The sequence below is a fragment of the Heptranchias perlo genome, chromosome 31, assembly GCF_035084215.1.
Source record: "Heptranchias perlo isolate sHepPer1 chromosome 31, sHepPer1.hap1, whole genome shotgun sequence".
NCBI classification, from domain to species: domain Eukaryota; kingdom Metazoa; phylum Chordata; class Chondrichthyes; order Hexanchiformes; family Hexanchidae; genus Heptranchias; species Heptranchias perlo.
In genome coordinates, this window is record NC_090355.1 from 5,520,762 (window position 1) to 5,547,049 (window position 26,288).

At 43.4% G+C, this 26,288-nt stretch overlaps 1 protein-coding gene across 2 annotated transcripts in view; it reads left to right on the forward strand.

Annotated features, from left to right (window-relative positions):
* pnpla7b (patatin-like phospholipase domain containing 7b) overlaps nt 1-26,288 on the forward strand; it is a 293,395-nt gene that overhangs the window by 119,087 nt on the left and 148,020 nt on the right. For both annotated transcript variants that reach the window (XM_067969546.1, XM_067969547.1), the window contains exons 20-21: nt 13,681-13,794; nt 22,709-22,784. In XM_067969546.1, the coding sequence (XP_067825647.1) occupies nt 13,681-13,794; nt 22,709-22,784 (190 nt within the window). The remainder of the gene's footprint in view (nt 1-13,680; nt 13,795-22,708; nt 22,785-26,288) is intronic.

Consider the following 26,288-nt stretch of genomic DNA (forward strand, 5'->3'; position numbering starts at 1 on the left):
CAAGGCCAGGCACTGTTTTCAGTTCGATTGCAGACCAGTCATGGATCAGTTTTTATTTGCTGTCGACCCTCTCTGATTCAGAGTTGAGACTCCCACTGGGCCTGCTCTTATGAAATGGATGTCAATTAAACTTGTTTATTCTTTTAAAAACTTAACCCAGACCTACTCCTTTAATGAGAAACACTGAGGGCAAAATGTTACCTCCATCCGTTCCCCCTTACTTTTTCTTCCTCTATTTCCCCCCATTTTCTGTCCCCGCCTCTCCTGACAACTCCTTGCTGGGGTACAATCCCACAAGTGCCAGACACGATGTTCTACCTCGCTCAAGTTGCTGTTGTATGTGCATGACTTCACGGCCAATCTTTCAAAGTGTAGTCACTGTTGCAATGTAGGGAAACATGGCATACAATTTGTGCACAGCAAGATCCCACAAACTGCATTGTGATAAATGCACAGATAATCTGTTTTAGTGATGTTGGCTGAGGGGTAAATGTTGGCCAGGACACCAGGAGAACTCTCCTGGTCGTCTTCAAATAGTGCCTTGGGATCTTTTGCATCCTGAGAGGTGGACCTTTTGAAGTGTAGGTCACTGTTGTAATGTAGGCAAGTGGCTCAACAAAGAGAATGAGCGAGAGGATAATGGAAGAATCCCCACTCAGGACCCCAACAGATGTCTGGGAGCTGGTTGCTGGGATCTAGTTAAAGAGAGCATCTTGCTTAAAACACAAACAAAAACACAACTCATAAGGTAGGTTCAGCCCATTTAATCTCCTCCAATCTTACCGTCTTCCCACTACCACAATAAGCTGTTTTGTTAGTGTTTCCCTCAATTTACCGTCCTGGCAACCCGTTCCAGCTCCCTGTATGTAAAAAAAAAATTTACTTCCTGACGTCTGTCCTTAACTTTCCTTTCAATTCCTAAATCTGCGGCAGTGCGCTAAGGGAGCCATTGGCTGACTCAGTATTAGCCCACTGCGGTGCTTTGGGATTGACATGTCAGTCTTTGCTCCCCTGGTATTTCTTTCACAAATTTAATATCTTGCATAGAAGTGAACGATAAGTCAAAATCCAACTTATATTCCGATGAAACTCTTCACAGCCCAGTTTTGTTTTTCTTGTTTCTGATTCTTCTAGTCTCTCAGGGGAGTCAAAGAAACCATGTCAGTAATTGTGTGTCTGTTACATTCCACATCATTCTCCATAACAGATAGTAATTTCTCTAATTTTTGTGAGACTGTGTGCTGTACCGAGTCTTACAGCCACAAGGGGGTGATGTGGCTTTACGTATCAAAGCAGTGACAGTACAGCAAATCACTTCAAATGTTGTTAACGTTTTGAAAATTATAAACGTCTACTTTTGTTTTAAATGCTTACAGTTTCTCGGGTAGCAGCCTAGGTTCACAGCTTGGGTTTAGAAAAGTTTGTTGTCTTGTAAGTTCCTGCACTGATGTGTATGAGTTTCCCTCCCTCTCTTTCTCCCCCCCCCCCCCCCCCCCCCAAATATTTAGGATCAGTAAAAATTGTAGGTTACTACTAAGCCAACTAGTCCCATGGGAAAATAATGGGAATCGGTGCAGTCCAGTTTCTGTGGTGATTCCCCCGGCCAGCTTCCCACTGTCAGGACGGTGTTGGGGAAAGAATCCCGCGGGAGTGGTGGTGCCAATAACTTTTCAGCTGCAATTTGTTTTATGCTTCAGGTTTATGTAGGATAAATATCAAGGCTACAATTGAACCCAGTGCCCTTGGACTGAGCAGGGATGAAATCAGCTTTGCTGCTCCTAAGCTCTGTCCAGTGACCTCTGCTGGAAAGTGCTTGTGGGCAGATGCTGGGTGAGGATCAGGCTCGCCTGTGATATCTCTCACAGTTGAATAGCCTGCCGATGCTTGGTGTTCAGCCTCACCACGTCCACTTAGGTGAGGGTACTGGACGGTGTCTGGCATCGCAGTAAGGAGTCTGCTCCCTCGAGATGGGAAAAAAATAGAAATTTAGGATAAAAATAAAATGATACAATTGGTTTCACACCATCAGTAACTCCTCCCAGTCAGCACCATGAGTCAATGACTGTATCTCTACTGAAATCAATCCAGCTCCCTCTCAATGTTGGGCTCACTAACTGTTTCCATCCACGTTGTGTTATTGAATATCTGTACATGATATTAATCCAGCTCTCTTGCAGTATGTGGCTCAGTAACTCCTTCTCACCAGTTTCCTTGCTATATCAGTCATCATTGATTAAACAATTGTTCAAAATCAACAGATGCAGAGAACCATCTGCTTATTATGTGATTAACACCATGTGGGAAATGAGCACATTTTCAAAAATTGGTAATATAGGCTGCAGTTCTATCTATTCCCTTTATCACCTCCATATAGTACGATTCAGGGGGGTGGTCCTTTTGTTCCCTATATCTTTCCAGGAGGGTGATTAATTTCCCCACATTCTGCAGAACCTTATCTCTCTTCCAGTTCATTAACAAGGGGCTGGTGCTGATAAAGTCACCTTGTGTTAAAGAATGAATTATAGCATTGAACCACTGAAGATTAATGGACTGCTTCTTCCCAAGAGCTCCATTATAGATAGGCTGCCTTTTCTCTAAAGCTGATTGACTGGCAAGTAGAGCCCTAGAGGAAGGTAATGACACGTTTTTCCACTCTGGCCTGTTGTGCAAATTGAGCGGTCTCGGATCAGATGCAACATGGGTAAAGCATCTTCTACACTGCCTCGACCAGCACTCCTGGGTCAGGAACAGCAAGGTGCTGACTTCTATCTCAAAACAGTACCCCCATTGCATCAGTGCCTTTCCATTTCTTACACCACTCTGAGCAAGACTGCCAGTTAGTGCTTAATTGTGTTCTGCCCAAATTAAGCTCACTTTTTAGACCCGTACAACCATCAAGGAGAAGAGGCTTTCCTCCCAACAGTCCACCGCTTGGTTTGAACCCAGGCTCCAGAGATGAAAGGACATTACACCATCCACTGCACTCCTTGGTTTATTTTATTTTGCTCCATAACTGTTTTCCACCTACACTGATGTATAATTCTACAGCAGGCATGGTTAGATAATTTATATGTAGATTGATTAGGTCCATTAACATTTTGATGGAAGGGAAAATGACTGAGTTTTACACAATGTCTGTGAACGTCGAAAGATATGCGGCTTTTGATTAATGTCAGACCTGGTTTAAAAAAAAACATACCATATAAGAGAAGAAATAAATGGATAATAAAAACAGAAGATGCTGGGAAACACTCAGCAGGTTAGACAGCATCTGCGGAGAGAGAAACAGAGTCGTTAACATTTCAGGTCGATGACCTTTCATCAGAACTCAGAATAAATAAATAATCCTGATTTTAAATTTGAAGAGCTAGATGTCACACGGAGGGGCAGATTCACTTGCTGCCTTCTGTGCAGGCACTCTGTTAATGCTGTAAGCCAGAATGATGTGAGAGTTTGCATAAAGGCACTCGACTTAAAACGTTACAGGAAAGTAGCAGGGAGCTAGCACCGATAAAGTCAGCTTACCTTCCACAACAACCTGTGGCATTTAACCACTGAACAATAAGCTGCAGGCTCCCCCCTCCCCGAGCTCAGTTACGGGTGAGCTGGTATTTTTAGACAGAGTCCGCGTCAGCAGCTGATGGAGTAATTGCTAAGGGATCGTTGATGCTATCATCGCTTAGCAACCATAAATCACCTGTAAGGATGTTTACTTCTCTGATCATTTTCAGGCTTGGACACCTGTTTATTGTGCGTATGACTTTTAGTTGTTTAAACTTGACTCAATTAAAAATATGACTTTAAACATGGTTCTATACATCAGAAATTGATTCCTATCATCTTCGAAGTAGCTTTTAATAAGCAATTTGATAATCTTTGCACTGAAAATCATATGGCACTCCCCAGTGACTCAGTGGGTGTTTGATGTGGTGCTGAGCCATACAGAACAGAAGGCCCCAGGTTCCATCCCTGGTCTATGTTGAGTTAGCTGTTCTCATCTGGGCTGGCAGTAGGGGTCACTACAATTGGCTTCAGCATCACTGGATTAGGGAAGGGCCATCTCGGGCTCTTTAGAGGTCAGAATCTAGTGCCCCGTGTGGATAGCGGGTGAGAACAGAATCCACGGTCAGCTGTGATGCCTCCTACGAAGGAAGGGTAGACCGATAGCCAACGCGTGAAGAGTGGCCACTTGAACAAGGTAGCAGAGGGCAGCTAGTGCCTGTTGAACTCGAGCCCAGCAAGAGTCAATCCCTTCAGGTGAGGAGGAGCAAACAAGCCCTCCAATATCTGGCTCGTGTCGCTATTCCACGTCTGAACCTAGGCGATGAGTCCTGGTGGGCTGTTCAACCGCGGGGAGTTTCGCAACTGAGCCCATTCCTGCCATGACTGCGTCTATGCACATGCACTTTCAGGCAGGGATCACTGAAAAAGACAACCGGCCTTTGGAAGCTGATTTTAACCTTCTATGGCCCAAGGGTGCGGAGGCCCATCTGCTGCCCTAGTTGAACAAACCTAACACAGCGCAGCTGAGGATCGAACGTGAGACCCTCCTGGTCTGTATGGCTCAGCACAACACTGTGTGGTACGTTTATCTATTAAGCCATGGGGGTGGTGGGGGGGGAGAATCTTCCACTTGCTCCACTGAAATTGATTTAAAAAAACCTTGTTAGCTTGAATGTAGTGAGGCTCACTAGATTAAAACACAATTAAAGGTTTGGGAGTTACAGTTATAAAGTTAGATTTCTTAACTCTGAAGCTTTACAGGGCACGGGGTGCTAAAGGATTTTAGAAAACTAGTGGCTGTCCCGTGGTGTTGCTCTTGATAAGCAGGATGATAGGGTATGTGTAAAGACAGGAGTGTTATACAGTGTAATATTGTGTTGATGAGGTGGAGCAGTCTCCTTTAATGCCACGAAGTTTAATTGTTAAGCACAATGTGAGGCCAGAACTTAATTGTTTGGTGTCAGGGACTTTGCAGATTGGGAAATGCTTGTAAATTTCAGGAACCAGGTTGGAAGAACCCAGCACAAAGTTACTGGCTTTCCTCCATTTTTGAGGTTGCTTTACATCCATAACAAAATGGGACATTTTGAAGTGTGACGGATACACAGGAGATGCAAGACATTTATGTAAAAAAATCTAAACGGTTTTCAGTGCCTGTTCAGTCTATTACAACAATATATTCTTGGATTTATTGGAATGGAAATGACCATGATAGTATCGTCATTCCCCGGATGGTTTGATGTGGAGTGGTGGTGGTTGGTGTTGGGAATGCCATGATTATAAAGCACGAAATGCCCAGATTAAGGTTTTTTTTTGTTACCTTTGCTTTTTTATTTTTCTGTTTGCAATTCTGCATTAATTTCTTGTTGGAATAGAGCAAGTTAAGCAAGACAGTGAATTAACAGAAGCAAGAGGACCAATAGGTGAGGAGCTAGCACAAATCCAGCTAGAGAGCTTTGATGTGGTAGCACTACAGAGACCTGGCTGCAGCCCAGGCAATATTGCGAGCTAATAAATCAGGATGGGGGTAGGGGGGGGAATAGGAAAGGAATGGGTAGTATTAATAAAGGACACCACCGTGCAGGTAGAAAGGAGGGATTTAAATGAGTGTAAAACTGCAAGGGGAATCGCGACAGGGGTAGAACTAAGGAACAGGAGAGGATGCAAAGCACTGGTGGGAATATAGTGGAACCTATCATTTAAGACCCCTGTTATGAGAGACCAGCTTGGTGGGAAAGGTTCTCAGTTGTAATTTTACTTCCAGTGAATGACCACCTGAATGCAACCTGTACCCAGGCTCCACGTGCAATGAACGACCACACCAGTCATGTTAATTGTGTCCATATGATTTATATCAATTAGTGTTAATTGTATTCAGATGGTGCGTATCAATTGGGGACTCTCGTACCCATTTAAATGAGAGCTTAAATAGGGTGTGGTTTGGGTAATGTGGATCTCTGTGAATAAAGGCTTGGAAGCAACTGAAGACCAGGCTCTAGTATTCTATCCAGTTTAATACAAGTCAATACAGTTTCTGGGGTTCTGTTAAACAGGGTTGCCTCCATTGGTTGGGGGTAAGAACGGAGACATTCTATAATAATGATGATTGCTAAAACACTGGAATTAAAAATCAGCCGCAGTAATTAAAATTGAATTGCACAATACAGAGTACTCAATCACTAGTACAATGAAACTGGATGATTAACTGGTGTTTTGCAAAATAAAAATGGTTCTAAAAGGAGAATTACATAACTGGTAGGAAGGAAGTATTCCTGCCACAGTATTTAGTGCTACTTGCAGCTAATCTGCTGTAGCCTCCAGAGACTGGGAGAAGTAGCTTCAGCACCGCTTTAATTACACAGAGTTGAGATAGCAGAGCTGGCTGAGGGTGACCAGGCTCAGGTAGCGCTGGCTTTCGCAGTCCCTGGTCAGGTGACATCTCTCTCTCTCTCTCTCGTTCACTGTCTATCTCAGCACTGTCCATATTAATGGGATTGAAGCCAGACAAACCTTCAAGCCTAGATGGTTTCTACCTTGGGGTATTAAAAAGAAATGGGCAAGGAAATTGGGGATGCATGGGTTAGTTTTCTAGACATTGGTGGATCTGGAAGATTGGAAGGGAGCAAACCCAAGTATTAACAGGCCAGTGAATCAAATGTCAGCAGTGGGAAAATTGCTAGAAACCATTATGAGGGACAGAATAAGCAAGCACTTGGTAGAGAGAATCAGCAGGGCTTTGAAAAGATAGGGTTATGTCGACTAACCTGACTCCCCCCAGAGCCCTGGCCAACATTTATCCCTCAACCAATTACATAGAATTACATAGACATAGTAACATAGAAAATAGGAGCAAGAGTAGGCCATTCAGCCCTTCGGGCCCGCTCTGCCATTCAAAATGATCATGGCTGATAGTTTAACTCGGTACCCCATTCCTGCTTTTTCCCCATATCCCTTGATCCCTTTAGCATTAAGAAATATATCTATCTCTTTCCTGAATACATCTATTGACTTGGCCTCCACTGTCTTCTGTGGTAGAGAATTCCACAGGTTCACCACCCTCTGAGTGAAGAAATTTCTCCTCATCTCGGTTCTAAATGGCATACCCTGTATCCTGAGACTGTGACCCCTGGTTCTGGACTCCACAGCCATCGGGAACATCCTCCCTGCATCTAGTCTGTCTAGTCCTGTTAGAATTTTATATGTTTCGATGAGATCACCTCTCATTCTTCTAAACTCTAGTGAATATAGGCCTGGTCGACCCAATCTCTTCTCATACGTCAGTCCTGCCATCCCAGGAATCAGTCTGGTAAACCTTCGTTGCACTCCCTCCATGGCAAGGACATCCTTTCTCAGATAAGGAGACCAAAACTGCACACAATACTCCAGATTTGGTCTCACCAGGGCCTTGTATAACTGCAGTAAGACATCCCTGTTCCTGTACTCAAATCCTCTTGCAATGAAGGCCAACATACCATTCGCCTTCCTAACTGCTTGCTGCACCTGAATGCTCGCTTTCAGCGACTGGTGTACAAGGATACCCAGGTCTCGTTGCACCTCCCCTTTTCCCAATCTATCACCATTCAGATAACCTGCCTTTCTGTTTTTACAACCAAAGTGGATAACCTCACATTTATCCACATTATACTGCATCTGCCATGTTCTTGCCCACTCACCCAACTTGTCTAAATCACATTGGAGCTTCTTTGCATCCTCCTCACAGCTCACATTCCACCCCAGCTTTGTGTCATCTGCAAACTTGGAAATGTTACATTTAGTTCCCTCATCCAAATCATTGTTATATATTGTGAATAGCTGGGGCCCAAGCACTGATCCCTGCGGTACCCCACTAGTCACTGCCTGCCACCCGGAAAAAGACCCGTTTATTCCTATTCTCTGTTTCCTGTCTGTCAACCAATTCTCAATCCATGCCAGTATATTCCCCCCATCCCATGTGCTTTAATTTTGCACACTAGCCTCTTGTGTGGGACCTTATCAAAAGCCTTCTGAAAATCCAAGTACACCACATCCACTGGTTCTCCCCTATCTATTCCACTAGTTACATCCTCAAAAAAACTCCAGTAGATTTGTTAAGCATGATTTCCCTTTCATAAACCCATGCTGTTTTTGTCCAATCCCATTAATGCCCTCCAAGTGTTCTGTTATCACATCCTTTATAATAGGCTCTAGCATTTTCCCCCACTACTGATGTTAGGCTAACTGGTCTGTAATTCCCTGTTTTTTCTCTCCCTTTTTTAAATAGTGGGGTTACTTTTGCCACCCTCCAATCTGTAGGAACTGTTCCAGAGTCTGTAGAATTTTGGAAGATGATCACCAATGCATCCACTATTTCCAGGGCCACTTCCTTTAATATTCTGGGAATGTAGATTATCAGGCCCTGGGGATTTGTCAGCCGTTAACCCCATTAATTTCCCTAGCACTTTTTGTTTACTAATAGTGATTTCCTTCAGTTCCTCCCTCTCACTAGACCCTTGGTTCCCTAACATTGCGTAGAGTCTACAGCCATTTGACCCAATTGGTCTATGCTGGCATTTATGCTGTACACAAGCCTCCTCCCACCCCTCTTCGTCTAACTCTATCAGCATATCCTTCTATTCCTTTCTCCCTCGTGCATATCGAACTTCCCCTTAAATGCATCTATGCTATTCTCCTCAACTATTCCTTGTGGCAGCGAGTTCCACATTCATACCATTCTTTGGGTAAAGAAGTATCTCCTGAATTCCCTGTTGGATTTATTGGTGACTATCTTATATTATGGCCCCTAGTTTTGGTCTCCCCCACTACCCTATCAAACCCCTTCATAATCTTAAAGACCTCTATCAGGTTGCCCTTCAGCCTTTTTCTTTTCTAGAGAGAAGATTTACTATACCCCCAGTTTGGTGGTGTCTGCAAATTTTGAAATTGTACTTACGAGTCCAAATTGTTTACCAACATCACTGAAAAACAGATTATCTTATCACTATCACATTGTTGTTTGTGGGATATTGCTGTGCGCAAATTCGCTGCCGCATTTCCTACATTACAGCAGTGACTGCACTTCAAAAGTATTTCATTGGGTGTAAAGCGTTTTGGGATGTCCTGAGGTCGTGAAAAGCGCTACATAAATGCAAGTCTGTCGTTCTATTTCTATCGCTAGAAACAAGGCGGCAACTTCGAGCAAAAACCACGGTCATCAAACCACCGTTGCCCAGGAGAAACAAACTCGGGATGTAGGCTGCCAGCAATCCTTCATCCAAGAGAATTTGACCCAGAACTGTCATTGGCTTTCACCTACTGCTTCCCCAGAGATAGTGGCCTGGGAAAAAGAATGCTAACAATTTTGCATCAGCAACGATAATAATGATGCAAGATAGAGAGTATTTTTGGCCCACCGTCCCTTGAGATAGTGACTGTCAAGAAGATATATATAATCTCCTCTATTCCAAAACGAAGGTCATGTTCATTATCTATATATTATACATACATATACATATATATATAATTGTGTGTGTGTGTGTATATATATATATATATATCTCTCTCAAACATGACCTTGTTTAATGAATCAATGGCAATTTTTCCAAGTTTGCCGATTATACTAAACTAATAGGAGGTATGCTGAATTGTGAATAGAGCAGAAAGTTCCAAAAAGGATATAGATTAAATGGGCGGGCTGGCAGATGAAGTTTAAGGTAACAAGTGTGAAGTAGTACACAAGTAAGAATGGTTGTTGGGAATACTGTCTAAATAGGGAAGCACTAGAGTGTAGGTGATCAGAGGGATTTAGGGATCCAGCTACATGAATAGCTAGCTTGCAGGTGCAAAAGCGATTAAAATCCAGCATCCCATTTTTATCGAGTTATAAACTGTGAAATAACAAAGAAGTGCTGCTGGAGTTATACAGCGCACTGGTTAGATCTCATTTGGAGAACTTCAATTTTGGCCATCCTACTTTTGGAGAAAGACCATTGACTATTCACCAGGAGGAAACCTGGGGCGAAGGGACTGAGCTATTGAGAAACTGGGTATGCTTGGGTTTTACTCCTTGGGAATGAGGAAATTGTGGGGTGATCCGATTGATGTGTTTAAAATAATGAAGGGCATCCAGGAAGAAAATTCTTCACACCTATGGTTGTGGGAATGTAGAAAGCACTGCCCCAGAAAGTGATAGATGCAGAATCAGTTGAAGTGTTTAAAAGAGAGAGATACTTACTTGGAAGGTATTGAGAAAAAATTATGTATTGGGATTGCAAAAATAACTATGCCTAACAAAATGATGGAGCAACTCCTTGGGTCAAATGACCTACTCTTGTTGTCATGTTCCTAAGCAACAGCACTGCAGACAAATTAACTGGTTGTTCATCTCATTGCTGTTTGAGACCTCTTCCCCTGCCTTGGACAGTTAATATATCTGCTTTCTCCTGGTGCATCTAGAGATGGGGAAAGGGGGCACTCCCATTCTCCCACATGGTCCGAAATGAGTTTGTCTCCTGCAGTGAGGATAGGCTGTTGTCAGAGCTACATAGCCCCACCTCTTTCTACTGTTGTTCGGAAAGTAAGGGTAGGAAACTATGATGATAATTAATATGGGGGAATGGAAGGAAAGACTGAGACATAAAAGACCTAACAGGCAAGGAGTGACGATGAGAACAATGCAGAGAAGCCCAAGAAAGGGAGAATTGGAAGAATGGACTAGACAACAACCTGCATTGATAGAGAGCCTTTAACTTTGAAAAATATCCCAAGATACTTCACAGAAATGTAATCAGACAAAATTGGATGCTAAGCTAGAGAGAGAGCTATTTGGAGGGGCCAAGCAAGAGGGAAAGAGAGAATATGCATTCTCCCTCCCTTTTTTTCTTCCTTCGTTTCACGCTCTCTTCTCATGCACACACAAGTAATTGTAGCAATGGCAAAAGCCTGAGAGCAGGCAGCTTGCCCTCTGGGTTACCGTCAGTTGTAACAAACGTGAGGGAATGGAGTTGTTTCTTTCATTAGCCAAAAAATTTGACCGCAGCATGAATGTGTTAACAAATGGTGGTAAAACCACACCATGTTTTTAAAACAGTATTTTTTTAGTTTATTGTGATATTTGAGTGTGCAGGTTTACACACTTTGAAAGAATTTCCAAAAAACACCTCCTGCAGCACCTTGTGATTGTGTGGCTGGGAGTATTTGTGAGTGCTGCTCGCTAGTTGCAGCTTGTTTATTCTCTACTTCTCAATTTTACTTGATGGCTATTTTCCTACAATCTATATAATCCCTTGGCTATAAATACTGCAACTATACTGTTTGCGTAGGGCTGTGGGTTGCTCCAGGCAGAGAATGACAAAATCTTCATTCCACCTAACGTCATTCAGCGTAGGGCTCTTAATAAACTATTGTTCAAGGACGTCAGTGGCCTTGACTCTTTACTCCTGTGGTTGTGTTAAAGTCCCCGTACTGTGGGACGATTTCAGTGCGACAGCTGAAGTCATTGCGGAACCTGTTAGTCGTCAGTTCAGTATGGTAACTGTAACACGGTGCATTGAAGAAACGCGGTAACTGGATTCAAAGCCTAATGATAGACAGGTTATGGGGTACACGGTTCAAGAAGAAGGCTCACCACCTTCTCAAGGGCAACTAGGGATGGGCAATAAATGCCGGCCTTGCCAGCGACGCCCACATCCCGAGAATGAATTTAGAAAAAGCACCTCCTTGCGTAGCAATTCAGTGTTGACCTGGAGTTTATGGACCGCCTCCTTGCAGCTGTATTTCTTGTTGAAAGTTTAGAATTTAAGACAAATCAAGGACAAGAAAAGCATATTCTGCCCCCTGAAGCTCATCCCTACAGTACACTAACTCTCCCAGCCCAGCATCCCACTGTGTTTTGAAGATTCCAAAGTCTGCATCTCCACTGTCTTGTCTGGCAGACTATTCAAGACATTTATCACCCTGTGTGTGAAGAGTTTCATTCTAATATATGATCTAAATTTACTTTTTATTAAGAACGGTGAGCAGAAGGGAAAGCAGAGTTTGTGAGGGTGCGGGGCACAGCAAAGTCACAGTTAAAGAGAAGGGTTTTGAGGGAACCTTTGAATGTAGGGAAGGAAAGTAATGAGGTGGAGGAGTCTAGAGGTAGAGTAGCAGCCCTCAATGCCTCACTTTAAAGTAATATTCAGGATTTACCTTAGCTATGCCATTTAATATTTCATATATTTCAACGAGGTGAATCGTGATGCTTAAGGCATCATGATTGTAGGGCAGGCTCGACGAGCCAGCTGATCTCCTGTCCGTCGTTTTTGTATGGTCGTAGGTCACCTCCCTTAACTGTCTCCTTTTGTAGGCTGCAGGAATTGAGCCTTTTGAATCTATCCTTACAGCTCAACCCTCCCCCCTTACACTTGCTCACTTCTGCACATTTTCCAGTGCTTACACACCCCTTTTGTAAACGCCAATGGTCCAGTTTTGTATACGTAGTCAATTCAGAGCTTTTATTGTTTCAGTGCTCGTCGGAAACCCGTAAGTGGCTAATCACGTGTCATCTAAGGATCTCTGAATCCATTGTACCTTTCACTTCTCCTTCCTGGTTCAGTGGCAGTCGTATGACATGCCTCAATCCTGGGCCAAAAGGGTAGGTAGGTGAGTAGCTTCCTGGTCTCTCCCTCTGTGGTCCACCAGTAGAAGGTGCTTGAGTGCCCCATCAGGATGTTACTGCCTATTTCTCTCTTATTTCATTCCACCCCGCCCCCGCAACCTCCAAATTGGGAAAGCACCAAGATGTCGCCACCACCCTGGCAAAGATTGGCAACTCAACGTATGGGGATGGCACGTGAACTAATCACACACTACTCCTTGATCAGCTCCTTCTGTGCTTTTGAAAACATTCCAATAATTCTCCTCTTTGCTCATGCTTTTGCTAAATTCCTAAAGCCTTTCCCTTACCCCCTCCTGCTTGACATTCACTTTTCCCCTCCATTCTGTCAAGTGCTTCGAGACGTCATGCTGTAAATCAGAAGCAATATAAGAATGTATGTTGTTACCCTGTCACCATGGACTTTGTACTGTTCATCTTTTTGATTTTTTTTTAGCCTTCCTCGTTGTGAGGGATATTAGTGTTGGGGAATTTAAACATTTTAGGCACCCACCTTTAGTATCGAGCACTCCTAGGCCAGGTACAGCACAGCTAGGAGCAGACTAAAGCTCCCTCTAATGTTCCTGCACAATATGGATATATATGACATGTCTGTTTCCCAAGCCGTAAGCACTCTGAGAAAAACTGCCAATTAATGATTTTTTTTTAATGAGTTTTGGGGAGCCTTGCTGTGGATTTGCACCCACTAGCAATTGGGTTGAAACTTAGGGACCCTTACAGCCAGCAGAGTGGGGACTTTTATCCATCCATCTGGGCTGGATTCAAACCAGTTCACAGTTGTGTTAGTAACTTGTCTTGTCTAGAGTGATCAAGCTCTTGTAATCGATGCAGTGCAAGATTTTCCAAAAGATGTGGAGATTTGAGAAAAATTAAATATTACAGGTTTAGACTCTCAAATATCACTATACTATAGTGTGGCCACTGACACAACAGCACTTCACGTCTTCACTCCCCAAAGCTGCCGCTACAGGTGAGTGCCAAATGTTATGAGTTTAGCTAAAGTTCATTCCTAATAGTTCCTGTTTTTCTCTTCCCCCCCCCCACAGGTAGAAGCCCTTACTCGTCAGCCCTCTGCCACCACGGTCCATGCAGTGAGAGACTCTGAACTAGCCAAACTTCCTGAGGGAGCTTTGAACTCCATCAAACGCAGGTACCCTCAGGTAAGAAAAGCACGTCACTTCAGCAAAGCAAAATTCCCAACGGTTTGTAGGTGTGTCATTACTTAGTGTCCAGATTCCAGAGCTGAAAGAGTGCTTTCTCACATCACAGTACACATAAACTTGACCACTTTGCACCACCTCCCATTCAGGAAGAGTTGAGAGACTTGTTATGAGCTACTAGGAGGTAACTGTAAGGGGCGTACGTGACCTGCACCTGCTCTTCACCCCACCACCGCAAAATTCCATCTCAACTTTGCACCTCAATATTGCTGAGTTTTGGAATTTATTCTGTGGGGGCAAGGAGAGAGGAGATGAACCTGTTCTGTCCTCACCCTGCGCTACATCAGTATTTAGAACAAAACTTAACTTTGTGTATGCTATACTGCAATAATTAGTGTGGTGCTGACAGAATTTTTAACAGCAATACGAATGGGCAGATGTGGCTTCTTGGCCACTCACATCACTGTCAAGTGGAAGAAGGCAGAAATCCAATGCACGCGCGCTAGAAACGTTTGTACAGGGTGCTGATTGTTGGGCTCTGACTGCAGCACAAAGCCAATGCAGCAGCCACGGTTACAAGACCACATTTTTCAATCAGCCTCACTACCAGTGGCAAAGTGTGCATCACTACAAAATTGGCACAGTATACTGTAGGATTGGCATAGCACAAAGGCTCATGCTGTACAAGCATTGAAAGTGCAGCACGACTGAATCCTTCGGTCTTCACCTTAAGAAGCCAAAGCCTGATTACTGTAAATGTGACAAAAACAAGGGCCGTACCAAGTGTAAAGCAGTGCTGCATGCGAGGACAGACTTCCTACGCATCAGCACGACCCTTCAGCCTTCGTCTTGTGCCATCGATATTTATAATGGACGGCAAGGTGTGATCCTAATTATTGTACAAAGTTGTGTAAATTGGGCTCTTTTCATGTGGGATTTACTTATGTGGATTTCGTGTCTGCCTTTCTATCTTGAAAACAAACGATTACAAATATTTCACAATCCTCAGGGGAAGCGCAAAATTAAAGGGAATTTGTTCCGCTCGCAGTTAACTCTGCAAAAGTTATCGCCAGTGATGGGGGGGGGGTGAAGTGACTACCCCTGTAGTTTGGGGTGTGTTGCACAAAGGGTTATAGTTTATGGATCAGAGAATGCTTTGGTAAAGCCACTTGGCAATATCTGACTGCTGGGAGTGTCTTAAGATTTCTTGTGTCAGTTTTTGCACTGAAAGAGAATAAGGAAACCATGTAAACACAGCCCATTCTCCCCTCCTGGAATCAGCATGCCTGAGAAATCTCCTTAGAAACTTTCCAGACTGATGTTCTCTGTTTGCTTCATTTCTTTCCATTGTGAATCTTAAAACTCAAAATGCAGGCAATGCACAGAAAGCCGTACATTCTTCTTTACCCAGAGAGTGGTGAGAATGTGGAACTTGCTACCACGTGGAGTAGTTGAGCGAATATCATAGATACATTTAAGGGGAAGCTGGATAAACACATGCGGGTGAAAGGAATAGAAGGGTATGCTGATAGGGTTAGATGAAGTAAAGGTGGGAAGAGGCTTGTGTGGAGAATAATCACCGGCATAAACTAGTTGTGCCGAATGACCTGTTTCTGTGCTGTACGTCCTATGTAATTCTAGAGGTCCTGTCAGCATTTGAAAAGTCAAGTTCCTGTTCCAGGTGTAGACACTCTGTCGAAACTGGGAAGGGGGCCTCGGCTGCCTTCCCTTTCCAATTCCTGGTGTTTTCTGCTTTTATATACCCTGAATAGTTATTCTGAAGAGGCTTTGGGTCCAGTGATGATCTGAATGACATTTTGTGTGTGTTGCAAAGTCTGATTGCCATCACATGCACTTGAGCGTCAATTAAAGTTTGCTGAGTTCACTGATGATTTAATTCCACATTTAATTATCATTTTTTAATTAGGTCTCAGCACAGCTTTGATGGGTACCTTTATGTAATTTTTAAAAAACTGGTTGGAAGCTCATTCATCACCATAGTTATTAGAGGTCTGTGCTCAAAAACTGGTGCCGAGAAAGGTTAAAAGTTTTATTTGAATGATGCATATGGCATTTCTGGAGGCGTTCATTCAGCGTGCTCGGCGAGGGGCTTTGTTCCCATGGTAACTGTGGTCTGAGCCATCTCAGTTTAAAGCTGGAACATTCCTGTTTTGTTGTTTTGCCAAATAAGAATGTTCAGAAAATGATAGGCGCATGCTTTCCAGAAATTTCTGTGCGTGCAGTTGCGATCATTATCATTTTTATGAAAGCAGATGTGACTGCGTGAACCCTCCAGGACTGAAGCAGTGTTTCGTAGACCGCCTCTACTCTGCAAATCTGCAGATTCTTCCGTGTTTGGAGTGTGGTGGAATGCATGGCACATCATTAAAGTGTCTGGGAATGGAGCTGAGAGTGAGGGAATGGGTAGCACACTGTGAAACTGAAGGGGAATGGAGATGGGGGGGGTAGGAATGGCCAACACACTGTGAAATTATCTGGGAACGGAGCTGAGAGTGAGGGAATAGGCAGCGCACTGAGATTGTCTGGGGATGGAGCTGAGAGTGAAGGAACAGGTAGCACAGTGTGAAACTAACTGGGAATGGAGCTGTGTGTGAGGGAGTAGGTAGCACACTGAAACTGAAGGGGAATGGAGCTGAGAGTGAGGGAGTAGGTAGCACAGTGTGAAACTGAAGGGGAATGGAGATGGGGGTAGGAATGGGCAGCACAGTGTGAAATTGCCTGGAAGGAGATGGGGGTAGGAATGGGCAGCACAGTGTGAAATTGCCTGGGGATAGGAAGGGCACTGTGAAACCTGCGATGTTTGGAAAGGGATGTTTGCTTCTGCCATATTTAGCCTTGGCAACTGGGTCCGATTACACTTTTACACTGTTAACACAAGCCAGCAGTTATTAAGACTGTTTCTAATTTTGTGAGTCTGCCAGTGACAGTATACAATGGGTAAAAGATTAGAGACATTGTACAGCACACAGGATACTGCAGCACTTCCTGTGAATTTACCTTATCTCTTATATTTGTGTTTCAGCATGTCTTACTTTTTTATTTGATAATGTAGAATTTTTAAAGTACTTTCTCTGTGTTGGCATTGTTTATATGTAAAGATTCTGTTTAACTTCTGTGCATAAAACTGTTGGCTGACCAGGAGTGTCACTCTCTAGTGCTTTTAAGGAATAGTAGGTCTGGAATAGGTTAATGTTTGACTGCCGAACTTCCAGGATTGCGCATTCACAGGAGTCCGTAACTGCACTGAGCTGAGGATGAGGGGACTGCCAGTGTGCTCTGTGACTGTTAATACAAGAACACAAATTTTTTTGTAAATATATTGAGTGTGCTCTGCAATACTGCATGGCTAAAATTTTATCTGCCTTTGCCAACATCTTGCACAATAAAAAAAAAACCTTAATTTGCCAGTTGTGAAGGATGTTTGGCCCTTCAATGCTTCAGGTCATACACTGAGTGTACTGATATAGCAGGGAGCTGCCTTTTTGCTTGGGAATCATGGTTATTGAGTGCCATAAATTGAGATTATGCTCGGTAAAGATCCACAAGTGAGCCTGTGTTAGCTGGACAGATCGCTCTGTGTTGGCCTGAAGCATTTAATTTATACTACATGCAAAGCTCAACGATAACCCTTTTTGAGAATATGTCCTTTGAGAAATTGCTGTACTGATTTTATTTTGCTTAACGTGTGTGAACGCACGCAGCGTGGTAAACAAGGTTGGTGAACTGCAGGCACAAATAGCCACATGGGAATACGATGTTGTGGCAATAACGGAGACCTGGCTCAAAAAAGGGCAGGATTGGGTACTAAATATTCCTGGATACAAGGTGTTCAGGAAAGATAGGAGGGGCTGGCAGTATTGAATAAGGAGAATAATGCAGTGCTGGAGAGAGAGGATGTCCTGGAGGGTTCAAGGACAGAATCTATTTGGCTAGCGTTAAGGAACAATAGAGGTGCCATTACACTAATGGGTGTATTCTACAGGCCACCAACTAGTGGGAAGGATATAGAGGAGGAAATTTGCAGGGAAATTACAGAGAGGTGCAAAAGCCATAGAGTAGTGATAACAGGGGATTTCCACTATCCTAATCTAGACTGGGATAACAATAACGTAAGGGGCAAAGAAGGAGAGGAATTTTTGAAATGTGTTCAGGATCACTTTCTCGACCAGTGCGTTTTCGGCCCAACGAGGAAGGAGGCATTGCTGGACTTGGTTCTAGGGAATGAGACGGGCCAAGTGGAGCAAGTGTCAGTGGGAGAGCATTTAGGGAGCAGCGATCATAGTATCATAATGTTTAGAATAGCTATGGAAAAGGACTCTGACCATTCTAAAGTAAAAATACTCAATTGGAGGAGGGCCAATTTCAGTGGGATGAGAACAGATCTGGCCCGGGTAAATTGGAATCATAGATTGGCAGGCAAAACTGTAATTGAACAATGGGTGGCCTTTAAAGAGGAGACGATTCAGGTACAGACAAGGTACATTCCAACGAGGGAGAAAGGTAGGACAACTAAAGCCAGAGCTCCCTGGATGACAAAGGAGATCGAGAGTAAGATGAAGTGGAAAAAAGCGGCATATGACAGGTGTCAGGTTGATAACACAAGTGAGAACCAGGCAGAATATAAAAAGTTCAGAGGAGAAGTGAAAAAGGAAATGAGGGGCAAAGAGAGAGAGTATGAAACTAGGCTAGTGACCAACATAAGAGGGAATCCAAAAGTCTTCTACAGACATGTTAATAGTAAACAGGTAGTAAGAGGAGCGGTGGGGCCGATTTAGGGACCATAAAGGAGATCTGCTCATGGAGGCAGTGGGCTGAGGTATTAAATGAATACTTTGCCTCGGTCTTTACCAAGGAAGAAGATGCTGCCAGAGTGTCGGAAAAGGAAGATATAGTTAAGATACTGGATGGGCTAAAAATTGAGAAAGAAGAGGTACTAGAAAGGCTAGCTGTACTTAAAATAGATAAAGCCACCCGGTCCGGATGGGATGCATCCTCGGATGCTGAGGGAAGTAAGGGGGGAAATTGTGGAGGTACTGGTCATAATCTTTCAGACATACTTAGATACGGGGGTGGTGCCACATGACTGGAGAATTACAAATGTTACACCCTTGTTCAAAAAAGGGTGTAAAGATAAACCCAGCAACTACAGGCCAGTCAGTTTAACCTCTGTGGTGGGGAAACTTGGAAACGATAATCCGGGACAGAATTAACAGTCACTTGGACGAGTGTGGATTGATTAGGGAAAGCCAGCACGGATTTGATAAAGGCAAATCGTGTTTAACCAACTTGATAGAGTTTTTTGATGAGGTAACAGAGAGGGTAGATGAGGGCAATGCAGTTGATGTGGTGGAAATGGATTTTCAAAAAGCGTTTGATAAAGTGCCACATGGTAGGCTTGCTATTAAGATTGTGACCCATGGAATAAAGAGGACAGTAGCAACATGGATACAGAACTGGCTAAATGACAGGAAACAGAGTAGTGGTGAACGGTTCTTTCTCGGACTGGAAGGAGGTGTACAGTGATGTTCCTCAGGGGTCGGTGCTGGGACCACTGCTTTTCTTGATATATATTAATGACTTGGACTTGGGAGTACAGGGCACAATTTCAAAATTTGCAGATGACACAAAATTTGGAAGGGTAGCGAACAGTGAGGAGGATAGTGATAGACTTCAAGAGGATGTAGACAGGCTGGTGGAATGGGCGGACACGTAGCAGATGAAGTTTAACGCGGAAAAATGTGAGGTGTTGCATTTTGGTAGGAAAAATGAGGAGAGACAATATAAACTAGAGGGCACAATTCCAAAAGGGGTGGAGGAACAGAGGGATTTGGGGGTATATGTGCATAAATCATTGAAGGTGGCAGGGCAGGTTGAGAAAGCGGTTAAAAAAGCATACAGGGTTCTGGGCTTTATAGAGGCATAGAGTACAAAAGCAAGGAAGTCATGATGAACCTTTATAAAACACTGGTTTGGCCACAACTGGAGTATTGTGTCCAGTTCTGGGCACCGCACTTTAGGAAGGATGTGAAGGCCTTAGAGAGGGTGCAGAGGAGATTCACTAGAATGATTCCAGGGACGAGGGACTTAAATTACGTGGATAGCCTGGAGAAGCTGGGATTGTTCTCCTTGGAACAGAGAAGGTTGAGAGGAGATTTGATAGAGGTGTCAAAATCATGAAGAGTCTGGACAGAGTGGATAGAGAGAAACCGTTCCCATTGGCGGAAGGATCAAGAACCAGTGGGCATAGATTTAAGGTGATTGGCAAAAGAACCAAAGGTGATATGAGGAAAAACTTTTTTACACAGCGAGTGGTTAGGATCTGGAATGCACTGCCCGAAGTACTTGAAACGAAAAATGTGCAGGGCTACGGGGATAGGGCGAGGGAGTGGGACTAGCTGGATTGCTCTTGCGTAGAGCCAGTGCGGACTCGATGGGCTGAATGGCGTCCTTCCGTGCTGTAACCTTTCTATGATTCTATAACCTGCCTCAGATTAAGGGTGCGTGTACACCTGTTGTCCATTTCTAAATTTCTCCCAATAAATCTCAGTTCAAATCAAAGCTGCTGTTATATTTGAGAGCTGTAGTTTATGAATCTCAAGGTAAACAGTGATGGGGAGCAAGGTTTGAATCTGAGATTCAGCTTTTTGGAAAAGGTAATAATTCACGGTACTGACTTATTTCTCAATCAGTTGGCTGCAGGTCTCACTCTGGGCTTCCTCTTCTCCCCTTTGCTCCTCTACCCCATTCAGTCTCTTATTATCCAAGCAGTATGTGGACTCCTTATTCTTCCTACCAAAATGCACCACCTCACACTTATCCAGATTGAAATTCATTTAACCAATTACATGCCCATTCTGCAAGTTTATTAATGTCTTCCTGTATTTTGTCGCATTCTTCCTTTGTGCTAACTACACCTGCCAATTTGGTGTCACCCGCAAATTTTGAAATTGTACTTCCAATTCCCGAATCCAAATTATTCATGTAGATTATGAACAACTGTTATATTTTGACAGATTTAAAAGGACTCGACACTTCTCCAAATGCCGATCCAATCTGTAAAGTAGGTGACTTCCACTGGAAATACCTGAACAGCCTGATGCATAGGAACAGGAGTAGGCCATTCAGCCCCTCGAACCTGTTCCACCATTCAATTAGATCATGGCTGATTTGTACCTCAACCCTACCTGCCTTTGCTCCATATCCCATGATGCTCTTACCTAACAAAAATCTATCGATCTCAGTCTTGAAGATATCAATTGTCCCAGCATCCACAGCCTTTTGGGTGAGCGAGTTCCAGATTTTCACTACTCTTTGTGAAAAAGTGCTTCTTGACTCACTCCTGAACAGCGGCCTAGCTCTAATTTTGAGATTATGCCTCCATGTTTTGGATTCCTCCATCAGAGGAAGTAGTTTATCTGTATCTACCCTATCGAATCCCTAACCCGACCTACTCCAGGTTCTCAATGTTTGTCACTGTATTTGACAGCTCAGACCAGCCCCATACATGAAGCTTGTGTATGGATCACCTGGCCGGAATGGAACGTGATCAATTGGGACTGAAGATATAAAGGAAGAGCAGCAGCTTGAAATAGTGATGTGACCTACTGTAATTTACCTATCGCACAGCTTTCTGTTTTGCGCCAACCAAACTAATCCTGGTGTGCATTAGACACAGGCCGGCACACAGTTTAGTTATTTGCCTATTATTATACATTTGGAGCAGTGTTTAAATAATCGCACGCATCTGCACCAAATACTACAAATTCCAGCTGGGAACTCAACACCAACTCATGCTGATACAGAACTGAGTGTTGGTCGTAACTAATCGGGACAGTGATATGAGCAGGGTTCTATTTTATGTCTTATTATTTCCCTGTGCTGGTGCTCGGATCAGTGATGGTTGTGCTGCCAGCTTGGCTCAGTTTGGTAGCACTCTTTCCTTTGAGTCAGAAGGTGGTGGAATCGAGGCCCACTGCAGGGACTTGAGCACATAATCTAAGCTGACATAGTGCAGTACAGAGCGGGCACTGCATTGTTGGAGGTGCCGTCTTTCAGATGAGACATTAAAACAAGACTGTTCAGGTGGACATAAAAGGACCCGTGGCATTGTTCGAAGAACAGGGATGTTCTCCACTGTCCAGGCGAATGAGGTTAAGGTCTCTCCTGCATGCTGGCTGTAAGGGTCCAATGTAAAATGAGTTTGGGAGTCTCAATCTAACTCCTAGTAGATTTGAGCCTAAAGCACAAAACTGCCTCTAATTCGGCACTAATAGGCTATGTCTACCAGACAGGCCTGAGGATGGTTGGTGTGAGAAATGGAAGAATTGTCATACACTTGTGATAGTGGCTTAGGGCAGAGTAGAGGGCGATTTATACATCGAAGTTCTTTACGCAGACAGTCGGTGCCTGAAATGGAAAGTGCTCCATTTCCCTGCGCCACCATCTGTCGCCTTGATCAGTGCATAAACAAATTAAATTAAAGAGATGGAATGGCTTCCTTCCTTCCCAGTCCAGAGCAGCAGATGTTGGGGTAGGCTTTCCGTAATTCTAAAGGCGTGTGCCCGAAAGACCGGGGAAGGGGGGAAATCACACCCTCATCGTGCCCCCAGATTTTAAAAATAAAAGTATCTTTGCACATGAACCAAGGAGCCATTGGGAACAGTTTTGTTTTGTTTCTGCTCATATTTCTCCCTCTGTGGAAGGTGGAAGGCAGACACTTGGCAGTTCATACGCAACAACACTAACAAGGGAAAGTTAATAATTATGACGTAATCACTGCGGGTTTATTGAGTGATCTAGAGTTGATTATTGGGAAAGGCGAGTCGCTGTATCTTCTACTGACCTCGGCCCAGGCCTTACAGTGTGAAAACTCATGAATTGGTGTTCGTTTCAGGTGGTTACGCGACTCATTCACCTACTGGGCCAGAAGATCCTTGGTAACCTGCAGCAAGTCAGTGGTCCATTAGCAGGTAAGGGCTTTAACAGCACTAACGCTTCTCCATTGCATTGAAAGGGCAATAACTACAAATTGAGTGTTTTTTTTCCTCTCTCGGGCTGCTGAGGGTGAGGGAGGAGAATGGTCCACCCACCACTGGAAATTATATTTAAATGAGAAATTTGTAACTTTCAGAAGTATTACCCTTTCATTTTTATTTCAGGTTATCTAAAACAACGGGCTTTCTCCCTGGAAGTGTGAGGGTATTTTTTTTCTTAACAATTTAAATTGTTACGAAAAGAACATTGATAGTGTCTGAAACCCTTAATTTGACTGATCTTACCAATTTCAGTAACAGCTCACAGAGCTGATTCCAGTGGTTCAAGAATGCAGTGTCCTCCTCCTCCTACTGCTCCTGGTTAAGGTAGCAGGAATGCCCCTCTATCATTTTTTTTAAAAAGTTGAACAGTTTTATTTGTACACCAGTTGATTGGGAAGATTGAGGGAACCACAGTGGTAATGATCCCGCTGATAACCTGCCCACGGCCTATCCCTCCTGGCCCCAAGGTGTAGCGCCTGGGTTGCAGGGCAGGCATCTTCTGTTTGTCTCTCTCTGACGATCGGAACAGCTCTTGGCAATCGAGTGATTCTTCCTCCCAGCACGCAGAGCAGCCGTCTGTGAAGTAACAAAAGTGGCGCCCACAGATAACGTTTTTACGAAAGCAAAATACTGGAAATCTGAAATAAAAACAGAAAATACTGGAAACACTCAGCAGGTCAGGCAGCATCTAGGGAGAGAGAAACAGAGTTAATGTTTCAGGAAAGGTCATCGACCTGATATGTTGACTGTGTTTCTCTCTCCACAGATGCTGAGCGTTTCCAGCATTTCCTGTTTTTATTTCAGATACATTTTTATCTTGTGTAGTTCAGGATGTGGCAACGAAGAAAAAGCTTGTGAACATAATTACCATGTTTCTTTTGTGAAGATATCCCCTCTAAAATTATGATACATTAATTTCATTTGTATTACATTTTTAAGCCTATCTTAAATGGAAACAATGTTGCACAGTAATCAAATCCAGGGCTTTCAATTTCTTTATAATTTGGATTTCCATATATTTAATATCCTCGTTATAATTAGAGTTCGGTATTCCCTGATCACAGATCACATTAATGACTTTCACCCATTTGAATGTTTGTAGTTGGCATCAACAGAGTGGCTTCTGGGCTCTTATGAAGAGCTGTAGGATTACTTTACACAGCCTGAATTTTGCTTTTCCTCCGATTGGCTCAGTGACAGAGCTCTCTCCTCTTGAGTCAGAAGGTCATGGGTTTAAGCCTCAGCCCAGGGATCTGAACACATAATCTAGGCTGACACTTCATTGTAGTACTGAGGGATTGCTGTACTGTCGGAGGTGACGTCTTTTGGATGACATGTTAAATCGAGGCTTTATTTGTATGTTTGGGTGGACGTAAAAGATACCATGGCACTATTTGGGGAAGATCAGGGGAATCCAACATTTATCCCTCAACCAGCACCAACCAAACACATTTACTGCTCCTTCATCTCATTTACTTGTATGGGGCATTGCTGTAGGCAAATTTAATGCTCTGTTTGTCGACAAAACAATAGTTACTACACTTCGAAATTCATTTCCTTTGGATGTGAAAGGTGATATATAAATGCAAGTTCTTTCTTTCTTTCTCTTTCTTTCTTTCTTTCTTTCTTTCTTTCTTTCTTTCTTTCTCTCTTTCTTTCTTTCTTTCTCTCTTTCTTTCTCTCTCTCTTTCTTTCTTTCTCTCTCTCTTTCTTTCTTTCTCTCTTTCTTTCTTTCTTTCTCTCTTTCTTTCTCTCCAAAAATACCGCTCTAAATGTTTTTTCTCCTCCTCCTTGCATCCTCAACGTATTGAAATATAAACTCATCGCACGGCCTGCTATTCTAGCTCATTCTTTCTCAGGACCTCCAAACACATTTACTGCTCATTTATCTCATTTTCTTGTATGAGGTGTTGATGTATGCAAATTGGATGCTCTGTCTACAAAACAATAGTTGCTACACTTTGAAATTAATTTCCTGTGGATGTGTACCTGAAGGTAGAACTCCTTGCTTTCCTCAGTCTTCCCTTCCTCCAATAATTTACAGGCTTACAGTCACCTACCACTATTTTATTTACTTTGAATGCTCTCCTGCTCGTCTCAGCCTTGGTGGTGTTCTACCCTCTGTGCCTTTGCCCTTTACTTGGATTGGTCAGTGAGAAGAAGTCTTTGTAACGGAGTACAGCTGAGTCCTTACAGACCCGTTTGCTTTTGAGAATTGATGTTTCTTTTTTACAAAATCAGTGAACAATGCAAATGTCACTGTGCATCAGAGAAAGTAGGAGAAGTGGACCGGAGACCCGAAGATTTGGATCAACTTTCTGAATTGCACTTGCTGCACCTTTCACTGCTGCCCTTTTACACAAAGAGTGTTTGGAAATGAGCTTGAGTTGGAAGGAGAGCTGCTATCTTATGGGTAACCAGCGTCCAGGGGTGGGGGAAGGAGTGGGAGGGTGCTTGGGGTGGGGATCCTCCGTCGGTACGCGGCCGGCAGGGCGGCCTGCACTCCTGGTGTTGACTTGCCTTTTTCTTCCACCGGGCACCTGGGTCACTCGAGTCTGCTCAGCTTCATGATTCGAGTTTTCATGCTCCCCCCCTCCAACTTAACTAACCTGCTTCAACTATTCACCCAACCTCTTTTTTTCTTTTATTTCTCTCATCATGCCTCCTTTTGTCTCACGCTATTATCACTTCTGTCGGTTATCCATCTCCCGTTTTCCACATAACCATTTTACAGCTCATTTTTTCTTGTGTAGTGCTGTTTCCCCTCTCCTGTTTCCCTTACACAGCTGCTTCCCATAAGCTGTCTATCTGTAATATTTTCTGGTTCTGATGAAGGGCAATGCCTGAAATGTTGTCTTGTCGTACTCTCCACAGATGCTGTGCCTGACTTGCTGAGTGTTTCCAGTATTTTCTGTTTTTGTTTCAGCTTCCAAATTGTGAACTTGTGAAGGCTCTAATCCTAATTGATATGTGATGGTATAATTGTGCTTGAATGAATTGCAGTCACAGAATCCAAATCAATGGAACAGGTTCACATTGATAAAACTACTTCAGTGCTCGGTGTAACCGGTGAGATGAACAACGTACAAAGTCCACGACTGCAGGTTACAGCTTCTGCTGCTCTGACACTAGAGCACATCAGATTTCCCATTTTATAGTGAATGAGAAAGAATTATTAAAGAAAGAACAAACTTGCATTTATATAGCGCCTTTCAGGTCCTCAGGATGACCCTAAGCACTTCACAGCCAATTAAGTACTTTTGAAGCGTAGTCACTGTTGTAATATAGGAAATGTGGCAGCCAAGTTGCACACAGCAAGGTCCCACAAACAGCAATGAGATAATGACCAGATAATTTTTTTTTTAGTGATGTTGGTTGAGGGATAAATGTTGGCCATGATACCAGGGAGAACTCCCCTGCTCTTCTTCGAAATAGTGC